At 40.5% G+C, this 16,190-nt stretch overlaps 1 protein-coding gene across 1 annotated transcript in view; it reads right to left on the bottom strand.

The window, feature by feature from the left end:
* LOC135704851 (uncharacterized) overlaps nt 1–10,693 on the bottom strand; it is a 40,824-nt gene extending 30,131 nt beyond the window's left edge. Inside the window, exon 1 of the mRNA XM_065226361.1 lies at nt 5,527–10,693. Coding sequence (XP_065082433.1) covers nt 5,527–10,693 — 5,167 coding nt within the window. The remainder of the gene's footprint in view (nt 1–5,526) is intronic.
* Between the last annotated feature and the right edge of the window lie 5,497 nt (nt 10,694–16,190).

The following is a 16,190-nucleotide window of genomic DNA, read 5'->3' as shown; positions in this document are numbered from 1 at the left end:
TTGGTTCAGCCATCTATGCGAAAATTGAGTGAGTTACACTCATACGAACCTACATACGTACATATATACACACATACAGAAACATTTTCCGATCCCGTTGAGATGAGTATATTGGTATAAAGGGAGTGCGGAATTAAATTGCATCATTTTCAAATGGCTGTACCTTTTTACCCATTGGGTATCTTGTTACCCATTGGGTGAAATTAGCTCAATGTGTATTTTTTGTACTGTGTAAGTTTCACTAGCAGCTGTGAAATCGTTGCAAAAATGGAGTCCGAAGAACAGCAACGGCGAAACAAAAATTCAGAGGAATCCAAACAGTTCAGTTAGAGATGTGGCGAAGAAACTGCACTTAAACAAAACTTTCGTGCAAGATGCGAAAAAACTGAAGGACTACACACGTAGCACTCATGTGATCACATGAATGTTATGCGAAATTCAGATAGATATCATTGGTTTTGTTAATGTAAAAATATTATGAAGCATTTCCAGCCCAAAACGCAAACCGGTTGGACATGAGCGTATACCCCCCTTAAGCAAAAAAAATCCCACTCAGGTAAAGTACTTAACAAATGAAGAAGCATTTTAGCAGACAGCAAAATGCTACACTCAATAGTTTCGTCGCAAATGGCCATGTCCCACTTTTTTTGATTTCGTCCCACTGTGCGCCGCGCAGATAGGCCTAAGCGGGTTTTATGAGTCTTACCTTGGGGTTGTGTGTGAATGTGGGAAAATGTATGAGAATCTCAAGCGTAAGTTTTGGTTTGTTGATTCGCATTCGAGTTTATTCTCTCAAGAGAGTTCAATGAATGAGATTTGATAATGATTTTCAGAACACTGCCACACATAAACAGATTCCACTCAGAAGTACTCATGAAATTTATGTGTCAAATGAATGGGTTTTATGTGTACACATATAAGGTATGTGTCCGACACATGGATATCATTGCATGTGTGGGATACATAGCAACAATCTATGCTATACGGAGGTCGGTATATTGGTTTTCATTCCCCATCAATTATATAATTAACTATAAGAATTTGTTTTACAGATTTTCTTTTTTTGTGTTGATCCTGGAATTTGGAGTCGATACAAATACACAAAATACGAATTAACAACTTTGGATACACACTTTGTTGAGAATTGGCGTAAGGTTCAAGTTGAAATGTAACACTCCAAGAAGAAAAAGGAGAACATCAATAATAACTGTTTAGAAGCAGCCTTGACGACTACATCCAATGCGATCACGGGTGCACGATTGTGAGATGAAGTTGGTAGCGAGCAAACGCCAACCAACATTTCTAGCAAGTTCATCGTTGAATTATACAGGAAGGCATCTTACCATGGAGGCAGATATAGACTAAACTAGCCCTTTGCATAAAACGAACGGTCGTTACGCTGGCAACACAGTAGATTCGCAAGACCATGAAAATTTAACAAACGAAAAATAGTCTACAATCGGTGTTTACGACACACTTGCCAGCTCACTCTGCAGTTTTTCCATTTTCAAACCGAGATACTGTTTGGCTCCGAGCTGCTGGTAGTGGATAACTGGAAACATTTCATAACGATCCTAGTGGAAACGAGTTTCAATTGGCTCATAGTCCGAGCGGGGGGCACATTCCCAATGGCACAGTTTGAAAATTCTGCTGGGTTTTATGATTGTTGCGCTACTCTTCGGAAGTCCAAACGTTGGTGATGTTGAAATTGTTCTGAAGTTGGTAATCAAACTGTTATGTATTTATTTAATGTGAATTGCTTCAACTTGAAGTTTAAAATCATTCAAGACCTGGCGGAAAATATGTACAATGAAGTTACACACATTTCAAATCGATACAAGAAGCTTGTGAAGCAATGGGAACGTTGCAGCAGTCAAGCCCAAAGATAACATGTGTCCAGATTCTTGATTGTTTTTGGCGTTTATTTTCCCAGATTTATTTTGAAATCAAACAAGGCATAGTATTAGTAATTTTTAATTGAATTACTGAAACTGTACTGGAAAATTCAGTAAAAACAAGTAATAAACCAGATTTTACGTTGCGACGCAGAAGTAGGTAGCGTGACCAATAAACGAATAAAAATTGAGGAAGTAATAGTATAAAATCATTAGAAATTGGATAAATCCAAAGTTTGAAATAAATGGTGACTTAAAGCGAACCCCACACGGTAAGAAATATTGTCAATACTTACAAGTATTGACAATAATATTGATGATGTGAATACAGAAATATTGTCAATACCGATGTATTGACGTCAATATAAAATGTATTGACAATACGATTATTGTCAATACAAACTGTCGTGTAGGGTTCACTTAATTTTCGGTGTTTACCGCATATACAGGGTGTTTGGTTCCGGGTTTTACATATTTTCAGGGTAGATAGGGCTCCTAAAGTTATGAAAAAATCCCCATGAAACATAGGGTCGGAAATGACTGCTAAGTGAGTTATTCAACATTTTATGTTTTTTTGTATTGCCAACTTTGGTTAGCTATATTTTTTTAATCTTAATGTGGTTTTCTGATTTCAACATACCAAATGAAATATTAAAGTCTTAGCTATCAATACTCTTTGAAAAAGAACTCGATTAAAGTTAACTATCATACATTAAAATTGAAAAGTATGTTGAAAGTACCAAAAAAACTGGTAAAATTTCATACATTTTAGTGTTTTTGAGTTGAAAATTTTCATTTCTGTTTATTTAGTTGTTCTACAAAACATTTTCCATGCAGTTCCCTAGATTTGTGTCTTTGGTAGTAACCGTGTAGGCTTTATGGTTTCTTCGTAATTATTGATTTAAAACAGCGATAAAAACTTATGACGTTTTCATAAAATGCGCTATAGTCACCCTATTCGTTCGTACGTTCGGCTGTTGCAGTGGACTACGCACATGAAAATTTGGTAGAATGTTATTGTAAATGTTTAGCTACATTCTTAACTTTTGATTACCGCACATGTCCTGCGCCGAAAGAAAACATAACTGCGGAGGTGTTTCGCGGTATCGAATATTGCTCAGTCTCAGCAGAAAACACAACGAGAGACACCGAATCAGCGAATTCTGAGAGCGGAAGGGAGAGAAGTAGGTAGGTGGTAATAAGTCGATGTCCTTTTTATTTCATAGCACTCGCAGCTCAGCTGCGGTGCTGTTTCGATGGAGGAGCGTGGAGCTCCGCTGCTTCTGTATACACACTTAGATTTTTTTACAGGAGTTAGTATTTTTACTGGATTTTTGGATTACTGACTCGGTTAAAATTCAAATGACTGTTATTGGTAAAGATTGGATAAAATCGAAAATTTTTATTTTTCATCATTACACGGGGTTAACAGAAGTTAGTCTGTAAATTTTCGTAACACATTTTCTCAACTTTGAATTTTTCACAGATTTTTTAAATTTTACCGCAATTCAAAAACTCGGTAAAAATTACTGACTCGATAAGTGTGTACTGATGTATGGTTGGTGAAGAGACTAGCATCTGGAGGGTATTCTCGGGCTAGTGAATGCCACCCATCCCCACTTATAATTCAGTAATACACTATTTATTCATTTTTGTTTGATATGTTTACAAAGTTTGCAAACAGAAATGAGCATTGCAGTGTAGTTACCAATTTTCCAAGTCATAGACTTCAGATAACTGTTCAAAGTCCCAGATTTTTTATAACGGAATCATGTATATGTATGTATGTAAGGTAACCACCATCCTTTCAAGACTTGTCTTGTATGCAGCTCCACTTAATAGCAATATCAATTTGAGCCACCGATCTGAATTCACAATATCGCTGTATGAAGGGCCAAAAACGGAAGGGCGGACCCGTAAGCAGAGACACTTACGCGAAATCCACGGGAATTTAAGAATCTCCTTCCAACGATACGCTCCAACAAATCGAATAACACAATTTGCAATACTTATTAAGCTTCCTACTGGATGGTTTGTTAAGAAGGGCGCGTCAATCGCCCTGAAACTGTTGGAGTAGAATTCACACCACCACAATCGAATCGGTAGGATAAAGAAAATGATAGTGTTAATTCCCTCCTAGACTCCGGCTGTCAATCATACCATCGTCCAGTTTCAGTTTGAATGATACCCTGATGCTCCCGCCCAACCCAGTATTTATTTATATAATGAAAATATATGCAATAGAGAAATCAAGAGCTAATTTTCATTATGTCGTAAGTAACATTCGCACCAATCCGAGAAAAATAAAGTTTTGTTTTGATGACCGAAAAGTTATTCCTATTTCCAAGTAAACTCATATAATCTCATAGTGATAGCAATGTTTAACATATTTAGAAGGGTTTTAATCATACAAATGCAAATCGCTAGCTTTCATGCTAAAAAATACTGGTTTTTGAGTCAAAAGTTATTATACGTCGTTTGGTGGCCCCTATTGTTACTTAAGTCAAAGTGTATTTACCAGGATATTCGGGAGAATTATCAATTACGTCTCCTTACGTGCAGCCCATTCATCATTTTAGGACCACCGAAATCATCTTAGCAACAAACAGTTCGATTTATTCACTTTAATAATGAGAAAGCGAAACGACGAACGTACACTTTTCACGGGTTTCTCAGCACTGTTACTTAAGTCAAAAGTCTCCATAGAAATTGGGTGACTTAAGTAACATCGAAAACTATTTTGATCGGAAAGTGATTACGTCAAAAAGCAATTTGACTGGTAAATAAATTTAAAAATGGGATTTGATCCTATATTCGGACAGTATATAGTGTAATAGCAGGAGAATCGATTGACACTGATAGCTCGACTTTGTTTACCTTTGTTACATTCGACGTAATGAAAATTTGCTCTTGAAATGATATATCAGAACATTAAAATATGAATACATTAAAATATGAATACATTAAAATATGAAATACATTTATGTGGATAATATAGTTGCTACTGCAATGAAGAAGTATTCTACATATAATAAGATGCAGCTCTACACCTCCTCAGCTCACAATGGCAGGTGGATGCAACACTGAAATGTAAAGGATATATAAGGCAATTAAATATATTTTGCTCGAATGATACTAACAATAATGCTAAAAATTGTGATGAATAACTAACATGACGAGAAATAACCTGCTTAATAATTATATACATATAATATTATTTAATGTTGTTATTTCCTCTGCTTCATCAGCTTCATATTAATTTCGATGACTGAAATATTAAGGTAATAGTAATTGTTCCTTCAATAAACCGAGCGGACTGTATTTTTCGGTTGGATACTCGAGAACGAAAATAAAACGCGTCCGATACTAGCGAGTTCAACAAAAGATATGATTTTTTATTCTCCAAAAGATACATTGGTATTTGTGAGGTTCCAACTTTTACGGTACAGTGTTGGCAGCAATAGTAGGATTCTGTAATGTAGATTTTCTCTCTTAACATCCTCCCGGCGTTGAAATGGGTAATTTCAATCCATTTGGCCATCTAGAGGCAGTAGACATATCTCCGTTATAGCACGCTTATACTCCCCCTTTGAAGTCTTCACAGTAACAACCCGGGTCACGCCATCCTTACCAGGGTGTAACTCCTTCACTCGCCCAAGCGGCCACTGGAAGGGTGGCACATTTTGATCGATTACCAACACCAGGGATCCTTTGGTAATGTTGATCGTCTTTGTCCACTTCGATCGGTTTTGCAGCTCGGGTAGATATTCAGCCGTCCATCTTCTCCAGAAATGTTGAAATATTGTCTGGACAAGTTGCCATCGTGAAAGCGTTGACTGTTTTAGATCCAGATAAGACGGTTCAGGAACTGCCTGCATCTCTCGACCAATTAGAAAATGTGCAGGGGTAATCGCAGATAGATCACACGGATCGTCAGAACACGGCGCCAATGGCCGCGAGTTCAGCACAGCTTCAATTTGGGTCAATGTGGTGTATAACTCTTCGTACGACAGCTTACAACCACCGACAATCCGCGTCAGATGGTGCTTTACCTGCTTCACTCCAGCCTCCCAGATACCACCGAAGTGAGGGCTTCGTGGTGGTATGAAAGACCATTCAATTCCTTGATTGGTGCAATAATCCGTTATCTTCTTGGACTGCTGTTGATCGTTAAAAAGCCGCGCTAGCTCCTCAAGTTCATTTTGAGCTCCGACAAAATTCGTTGCATTGTCGGAATACATCTTACATGGCAACCCTCGCCGGCTAGTGAATCGCCGCAAGGCAGCTAAAAATGCATCAGTGGTCAAGTCGGACACAAGCTCCACATGTATTGCTCGCGTCACCATACAAACGAACAAACAAACATAGGCTTTGGTTACTAACGGCCTGCGACCAGCAGTGAACGACTTTATCAAAAAAGGGCCAGCGTAGTCCACACCAGTATAAGCAAAGGCTGGCGCCGGTTGGACTCGGTATGAAGGCAGATCACCCATCAGCTGGGACGTTTTCAGTGGATTCGCTCTGAAGCAAGTAATGCAGCTACCGATGATTTTCCGGATCGTTGATTTGACTCTCAGTGGCCAAAATCGCTGACGAACCATTGCAAGTAGACCCTTTTGTCCAATATGCAAGTTTGACCGGTGCAAATTCTTCACAACGGCTACCGAAAACGGATGTCCGGCAGGTAATAACATTTGGTGTCGACTGTCATATGGTATGAGAGCATTTTTGATTCTACCTCCCACACGCATAATCCCATCTTGCGAATCGATGAACGGTTTCAAGCCACACAGACGGTGTTTAGTTTGCCTTCCTTCAGTAATCACTCGTAACTCGTGATGGAACATTTCCATCTGAACACACCTCACTGTTACCGCCAGCGCAGCCCGTAGTTCTGGAACGGTTAGCGGTCCTCTGACGATCATCTTCTTTCTGCTGGTAAAGTATTTCGCGAATCGAATCAAGTAGGCCATAGCTCGTAGAATCCTGTCATAATCATTTGCTCTGTCGAAAATCAACAATCGTTTCACAGGAGAAGTAACAGCCAACGAGACACCAGCTTTCATTTCGGGTAAATTTTCATCCGCCAACGGCGCAGGGTGCACTTCTTCAATCGTTGTCACCTTCAGCATGGGCGGACCGTCCCACCACATCGTGTTAGCTAACAATTTACGGGGAAATTCTCCACGCGAAATAATATCCGCTGGGTTTTGTTGACTCGGAACGTATCGCCACTTATACGCACCTGTAATTCGTTGAATTTCGGTCACTCTGTTCGAAACATACAGCTGTAGTACCTCCGGTGGTTTCCGTATCCAACAATAAACAATCTGGGAATCGGTCCACAGATTTACGGACTCGAAATCAATATCAATCGCAGCAATCGCTTTTTCAACTAATTTTGACAGCAACACCGCACCAAGCAGCTCGGCTCGAGGAGTAGTAATTGGCTTGCACTTGCCAGACTTTTTTGGAAGAATCCGTGATTTGCTGCAGATTAGATGCATCGTGACTGAACCGTTCTGGTGGATAACTCGTGAATAGAGACACGCCCCGTAAGCCACGTCGGAGGCGTCGGAGAAACCGTGCAGTTGCACGGACATCGCATCAGCTGTTGAGATCCACCTTGGTACACGCAATTCGTTCAGGCAAATCAACTCGTCACGAAAATACTGCCACTTAAGCACAATATTATGTGGGACAGGGTCATCCCAATCCACCGCAAGCACACTGACCTCCCGAAGAATCAATTTCGCTGCAGTAACAATCGGGCCAACTATTCCAAGCAAATCATATATCTTGGCAACTTCACTGAGAATTTTTCTTTTCGTTGTAGCTTCAGGATTACCAGGTTCGACAGAGAACGAAAACCAATCGTCAAGCGGATTCCAGACAACGCCTAAGGTCTTTATGATGTTCGAGTTGATGTCACCCACATTGAAATTCGTACCACAAGATTCCTTGTCAACATGCTGCAATATTTCCGAGTGGTTTGCACACCACTTATGAGTCTCGAAACAACCTTTCGCCAATAATCCGCTAACTTCCTGCTGAAGTGCGCATGCATCCTGGATACTGTGCGCACCTGCAATCACGTCGTCCATGTAGGCACTCTTCTTTATTACCTTCGATGCTTGAGGAAATTCGTGCTGGTGATCTTCCGAAGTCTGTCGAAGTGCCATAGTGGCTTGAAAAGGAGATGATGCCAAGCCATATGTTACTGTCGAAAGCTCATACACCGTCAGTGGCTCGTTCCGATCATAGCGGTATACTATTCGTTGGTATGCTGTATCCGGAGGGAGGACTCCGACCTGACGAAACATTTTGACAGCGTTTACCGTGAACACGTACCTGTAGCTGCGATAGTTCAATAGAATGCAAAACAAATCATTTTGAACGTTTGGCCCCGTCAGTAGAGCATCGTTGATGGCCACTCCTGATGATGACGGTGCAGACCCGTCAAACACGACCCTCAATTTTGTAGACGTACTTGTGGGTTTTACTACACAGTGGTGGGGTATGTAGTAAACGGTATTGGACGCTTCGCTATCGTCGACGGTGATGGCTCTCATGTGACCGAGGTCTTCGTACTCATGCATAAAACAGGCATACTGCTGCTTGATTTCTGGTTCCCTGTCCAGCCGTCGCTCCAAAGAAAGAAACCTTCTCGTTGCCATTGTTCGGGATTCACCGAGTTCGTTTATCATGTCGTTGAACGGGTGCCGTACGTAATACCTTCCTTCCTGATCTCGTTGGTGGGTGTCACGGAAATGTTCCAAGCAGCGATCATCAGCTGCTTTGTTCGAGTACTGGATCTCATCGCAAGCTTCCAGTTTATAGAAGCTTCGTAGAAGTTCACTCAAATCTTCGTCGGCAATTTGGCAGAAAGATTTAGCGATCACTGGTACATCAGTCGAAATGATACCTCCAGCCACCCAACCGAATTCCGTGTTAGTGAGCACTGGTAGGTTCGATCCTAGCTTGATCTGGTCTCCCTTCACTACATCCCAGAAAATTTCTGCACCAACAAGCATATCGATGCGTCCTCTAGTATGAAACTCTGGATCAGCTAATTTGATATCGGTAGGGATGGACCACTCCGATGCACTGAATGACCGTTGAGGGATGTCACCCGTAATCCGCGGAGCGACGAGGAATTCTAAATCAACAGAAAAATCTCCGATACAGGATTCGATTGTCATGTGCACCCTATGACGAAGTCTGGTGTTAGTCCCGTTGAGACCGCTGACTGTGTAGTCGACAGGTTCCTTCTTCGGGGCAACCAAATTGACAAAACGCTCCGTGACGAAATGGACTTGGGAAGCGGAGTCTAGTAGAATTCTGCAGGGATAAACAGCGGAATTTGATCCACGGATTTGCACCACTGCGGTAGACAGCAACGTTTGCTTCACTGGACTTCCCACACTAGCACACAGTGTTGTAGCGGTGCCGGATCGAGATGCTTCAACAAGATTACACGAATTGGATTCCTTGCGAGGTGGATGTGCGTCATCACTGGTAGTGCACTGTGTGGCTGCGATCGAATCTGCTGACTTGGAGCTGGAACCTTCACTAATATGGAGTGATGTATGGTGGCGTTTACCACACTCACGGCAGTTATGCGTCGAAGTACATCCGTTAGTTCGGTGGCCTTTCTGCAGGCAGTTGAAGCAGCATCCCGACTTCTTCAGCATATTGTATTTATCACTCACATTCATCTTCTTAAAGTTTTCGCATTTCCATAGTTCGTGGTTGTTTTTGCATACAGCACACTTCAGTTCATGTTTTGTTTCATTCTTCTGTTCATTTATATTCACTAGCGTGTGGGCCTTCGCCACCGCTTTCGGCTTCACACTTTCCACTTTGTTGCTCGTTTCAATTTTTTCAATAATTCTGCACTGCTCTTGTAGGAACGTCATCGTCGCCGTATAACTGGGCAGAATTCCCGGTTTCTGACGAGTCTCCCAGGCGACTCTCGTAGCTTTATCCATTCGCGACGAAATCATGTTCACCACCATTTGCTCGCCGAGCCCTTCCAGTTGAAGGTTCAAGTTCTTCAGTGCTTCGATGTTCTTGTTGCACACGTCCAGCAACTTTCGGAGGTTTACCGAGTTGTCCTTTACGATATTCGGCAAATTGAACAAACACTCGATGTGCTTGTCTATGATAAGTCTCTTGTCTTCGAATCTCTCCGTGAGGAATCGCCAGGCAGCATCGTAGTCGTTATTGTTAACGATGTCCTGGTCTATGATTCCTGCAACCGGACCAACAAGTGAATTACGGAGATGGTAAAGCTTTATGGCCGGCTCCTCATGTGTGTATCGATCCATGATGGTATTGAACATGGATTTAAACGAAAACCATCGTTCGTACGACCCATCAAAGGTCGGTAACGGTGCTTGAAGTGGAGAGAGGAATGGCAAAGTTGATCCAAATGTCATCGAAGCGGGTGTCATAGCCACAATTTCTTTCTTCGTGTCAGCTTCCTTTGTAGCCTCCTCTGTCAGCATACTCAACCGGATCGACAAGTCGTTGTACATCGTCTCGAATTCGATGTATTTCGCTACCTGCTCGGCTCGTCGCTCTTCAGAAAGGGGCAGGGCATAAATGAGGTTCTGAAAGTCATTATATTCACTGTATGCCTGGTCAACTGTTTTTTGATGCAGCCGAAGATAGTGCAAGTTTCGAATGTTCGTATTCGGTGCATCGTCACTATGTTGAATGGCACTTTTAACACGCGTTAATTTGCCCTTCACTGCCCCTCTCTGATGAGTGAGAGTTCGCAGCTGTTCCTCCATTTTCGTTTGATCCTGTTTCTGCTTTTGTTTGGTTTCGGTGATGTTTACAGCGTACACTTGACACGGCAAGTTTACTCATTCACGAGCGACGGCCATTTTAAATAGCGCGTCACTGCATTCAACCAGCGGTTCTGATGAATGCTCAATTTCTACGAAATTTCGCGGAAAGGCACTTCGCCACGCGTTTTCCACTACTTTTCACGATATCCGGTCATAGAAGGACCAAAAAATGTTCCTTCAATAAACCGAGCGGACTGTATTTTTCGGTTGGATACTCGAGAACGAAAATAAAACGCGTCCGATACTAGCGAGTTCAACAAAAGATATGATTTTTTATTCTCCAAAAGATACATTGGTATTTGTGAGGTTCCAACTTTTACGGTACAGTGTTGGCAGCAATAGTAGGATTCTGTAATGTAGATTTTCTCTCTTAACAGTAATAGTATATCATGCAATGTATAATTTATATAATATATGTAGTGAAATGCAAAATATATAAAAAAATAATAATAATCAAGTTTTGTTATTTATAAATCATTGATCGTTGGTAGCATCTAGTCTGAAAAGGGTACCTGTATAATAATTATATGCATATAATGTTAAGTATTGTTGTTGCTTCCTCTGCTTCATCTGCTTAATTTTTATTTATATGAGTAATACAATACAATAAAATACATTAAAGTGAACAATCAAATGGTACCTTCCTTCTCTCATCTTGTAAATGCATCGTTATCAAGCAACATTTAGATAAATCAACGCCTAGCGCGCTCCAGAAACATTACAGGTTGTAAAACAATATAACGAAGTACATATGTAGTAATATTCAGGATCTACGTATAAGCAGGATGCCCTCCACTCATTCTGACTAAAATTAAAAAAAAAATGCCTCAGTAAACTATGGAACAATAAGACAACACGATGACTTTCCGCATGCGTAAGGTACAAGAAAAGATCCTAAAGCCCGCGTCCCACACACAAAACCTGCAATTTCAGCTTTGACAGAGCCACAATGAGCGATTTTCTGATCGCCTCTTCGCGAAGAGTGAAGAGCAAAGAGTGGGTGAGATAAATGACAAAATCGCCCATTGCGACTCTTATGCCGCAACATTGGCTGTCATTATGTGTCAAACACAAACTCCACAATCCCCTCCTGTCGCTCACACAACCAAAATATCACCATAACATCCTACTACTCCACAATCCCACACTCCTCCAGCCAAAATGAATGAAAGGCACCCTGCATATAAGGCGACTGATGAATCTGTATGTTCATGTGCAATTTTATTATCAGCGGAATGGGATACGATATGGAAGATTTCAATATGATTTCATATTATACAGGAGCATTTGTAACATCAATTTAAAGAATTATATTAACTAGGTTTGGATCCATAATTGTAGATAAAACACACTTTAAACGTGTTGCTAAAATAAAACCTATACTGCAGAAGCATGAATTATGTAAGTGAAAATTTACTGCTGTTGTTTGTTTATCTGTTCTAGCTGGTTTTCAATTACCAGTAATCCATAAAACTTACAAAATAAAGCGACCACCTCTTCCATGGGCGAAAAGCGCTAATCATTTTTGTATGGTTACTCTGCTCAACTCTGCTACTCCTCTAGCATCCTAAATCTGGTATTTAAAATTTTAATGTTAATAGAATAGTTACAATAAAAACGACACACCGCCGTAAATGCCGTACCGGATCCTGCCGTGTCTCAGCACCTTAACCTTAAACATAAAACTCTACACACCAATTTAATCCAATGGACTGCCTATCTCCTGAAGCCCCTTTCTCCATAATTACTCTTTCACCTCTTCACGCGAGACCTCCACCACCACCACCACCCGATAATTTAGGAGAGCTATCTACATGAGAGAAATGGAGAGAGAAAGAGAACTGTTCGAAGGTGTTTCTCGATCTGCCTCTCCCTCCCCTCCCCAACTAAAAGATAGATGGCATGGCACGTGAGCCCCGCAGATTTTTTATAACGGAATCATGAACAAAAAAGAAAGCAAAGAGCACTATGACAAACGTGATCGGTCTGAAGGGATCTTATATTACTTATTTGATCTTATTTGAAGGGAATAAATAGTGTATTACTGAATTATAAGTGGGGATGGGTGGCATTCACTAGCCCGAGAATACCCTCCACATGCTAGCCTCTTCACCAACCATACATCAGTACACACTTATCGAGTCAGTAATTTTTACCGAGTTTTTGAATTGCGGTAAAATTTAAAAAATCTGTGAAAAAATCAAAGTTGAGAAAATGTGTTACGAAAATTTACAGACTAACTTCTGTTAACCCCGTGTAATGATGAAAAATAAAAATTTTCGATTTTATCCAATCTTTACCAATAACAGTCATTTGAATTTTAACCGAGTCAGTAATCCAAAAATCCAGTAAAAATACTAACTCCTGTAAAAAAAATCTAAGTGTGTATACAGAAGCAGCGGAGCTCCACGCTCCTCCATCGAAACAGCACCGCAGCTGAGCTGCGAGTGCTATGAAATAAAAAGGACATCGACTTATTACCACCTACCACTTCTCTCCCTTCCGCTCTCAGAATTCGCTGATTCGGTGTCTCTCGTTGTGTTTTCTGCTGAGACTGAGCAATATTCGATACCGCGAAACACCTCCGCAGTTATGTTTTCTTTCGGCGCAGGACATGTGCGGTAATCAAAAGTTAAGAATGTAGCTAAACATTTACAATAACATTCTACCAAATTTTCATGTGCGTAGTCCACTGCAACAGCCGAACGTACGAACGAATAGGGTGACTATAGCATAGTCCGCATCGTGCTCTCTTGCCGTGCGGATCTATTTGCTTTTTGCTGAAGGAAGTGTTACTACTACCTAAAGCTACAACAAATTTAAACAGCACTTTTCAGTGCTCAACCTGCAAAATTTCTATCTTGTTCAACTCTTATTCCTCTTCGATCCTTGTTTGGACCCTACCCGAGGTAATCCTTCTTGGATATCGATTTGGAAAATTCCTCTTCGATCCTTCAGATTCTTATAGTAATCTGCTTGGAAGTCGATCTGGATAAAAATTTACTGCCGCCATGGCGCCTAAACGCAAAAGAAAGGGGCAAACTCTTGACCCCCCTTCTGATGAAATTAATTTGAGTAATCAATTTGATTTGCTCACGGATGATGAGAATGATCCATCATCCAAGAAAAATTCTAGTAAACTTTCCCGGCTTAATGCCAAGAAGGAAAAGATTCCCCCTATTGTGATAACCACTACCGATTTCCATGCTCTTCGCATGGAACTTTTGAATTTCGTGAAAGTTAAGTTTTCACTACAAATTGGACGTCGGGGTGAATGCCGTGTATTGGCTGAAACCTTGGACGGATTTAAATGTCTTCTCAAGTATCTTACTGAGAAGAAGCACAAATTTTTTACTTACGACACCAAAACTGAACGTGTGTTCAAGGTTGTCATGAAAGGACTGCCCAGTGGTGAATCCCTGGATCAGATCAAAGATGAACTGGCAAAATTACTTGGAGTTGTGCCACTCCAAGTAATCAAAATGAAAATGAAATCCCGTCCTGGCGATTCGCGCAACGGGATTTCTAATGATTTTTATTTAGTTCACTTCAAGTCTAGTGAACTAAACAACCTTAAGGCCTTAGAAAAAGCTAGCCTTATGCTCCATGTCCGAGTGAAGTGGGAACACTTCAGGAAGACTGGAGGAAATTTCCAAAACCTCACTCAGTGCCGTAAGTGCCAGGGATGGGGTCACGGAACTAAAAATTGCTACATGCCAGCTAAATGCATGAATTGTGGTGATTCCTCTCACGCAAAGGACGACTGTCCTGTGAAGGAAGATCCTAAGAAATTTAAATGTTCAAATTGTGGTGAAAACCACAAATCCAATTTTTGGGAATGTAAGACTCGCAAAGCGATCCTACAATCTCGTTCTAACCGACAGGTAAGAAACGCTCCACGTTTCCGACCAGGTACAAATTCCTCTGCTGTTAACAACGGTCAGCGAGGAACAAATTCTACATTCGTACCCGTAGGTACAAATATCACCCCTGCTTCAAATGTTTCATCTGTACCTACTCCCCTCGCTGCTAACAATGTTCAGCGAGTTAATGGAGCTACCTATGCTGCTATTGCAGCGGGTAGAAATCAAAATACTAACCAACGTTCTAACGGAAATTTTGACAATTTTGACTTAGGGAGCATTACTGCCCCCAAAATGGAATTTTTACAGAATTCATTAATTGACATGATTTCTGATATGCTTAAATCTAACTCCATGTTTGATGCTATTCAAACTGGAGTAAAATTTGCAAATAATATTGTCATGACTTTAAAATTCAGTAATGGATTTTAAAGCATTAAATATTGTAAATTGGAATGCTCGATCTCTTAAAGATAATGAAGACGAGCTTTTTAATTTTTTGAGAGTTCATAACGTGCATATTGCCGTTATAACTGAAACGTTCCTTAAACCTGCCCATAAGGTTAAGAAGGACGCAAATTACTTGATTTATAGAAATGATCGTCTTGATGGACCCTGTGGTGGCGTTGCCATCATTATTCATAGACGAATCAAACATAAAATTCTTTCTTCATTTGAAACCAAAGTTTTTGAAACTTTGGGAGTTTCTGTTGAAACAAAATTTGGACAACTTACGTTTATAGCTGCCTATTTGCCATTCCAATGCGTAGGCCAGCAAAAGAATTTTCTCAAGGGTGACCTCCAGAAACTTACCCGTCATAGGTCTAAATTCTTCATTATTGGTGATTTTAATGCAAAACACCGCTCATGGAATAATGCTCAAAGCAATTCCAATGGTAATATTCTGTTTGATGATTGTTCTGCAGGTTATTACACTATTCAATATCCAAACAGCCCAACATGCTTTTCTTCTGCAAGAAATCCCTCCACTATTGATTTGGTCTTAACTGATTCATGTCAACTTTGTAGCCAATTGGTTACCCATGCTGACTTCGGTTCTGATCACCTTCCAGTAACTTTTGAAATATCCCAAGAAATAATTTGTAATCCCAACAGCTCTACTTTCAATTACCATAGAGCTGATTGGGAGCAGTATCGAACATTTATGGAATATAACTTCGATCCAAACATTCCTTTGCAAACCAAAGATGAAATTAATTATGCTCTTGAATCTCTGACTACTTCTATAGTTGAAGCAAGAGCTACCTCAGTACCAAAATGCGAGGTTAAATTCGATTCAATTATAATAGACGATGATCTTCAGCTCTTGATCCGTCTTAAAAATGTCCGTAGGAGACAATATCAAAGAACACGCGATCCTGCCATGAAAGTTATCTGGCGGGATTTGCAAAAACAAATTAAAAAGCGATTCTCTGCCCTGAGGAACAAAAATTTTGAAAATAATATTTCTAAATTAGACCCGAGTTCCAAACCCTTTTGGAAACTCACAAAAATTTTGAAAAAACCTCAAAAGCCTATTCCAGCGCTTAAAGAAGGTGGTAAAATTTTGATCA

This window comes from Ochlerotatus camptorhynchus, unplaced genomic scaffold (genome assembly GCF_037179485.1).
Source record: "Ochlerotatus camptorhynchus isolate MF236.1 unplaced genomic scaffold, CSIRO-AGI_Acam_v1.1 ptg000249l, whole genome shotgun sequence".
Lineage (NCBI taxonomy): Eukaryota > Metazoa > Arthropoda > Insecta > Diptera > Culicidae > Ochlerotatus > Ochlerotatus camptorhynchus.
This window is presented reverse-complemented; position numbering and strand designations above follow the sequence as displayed.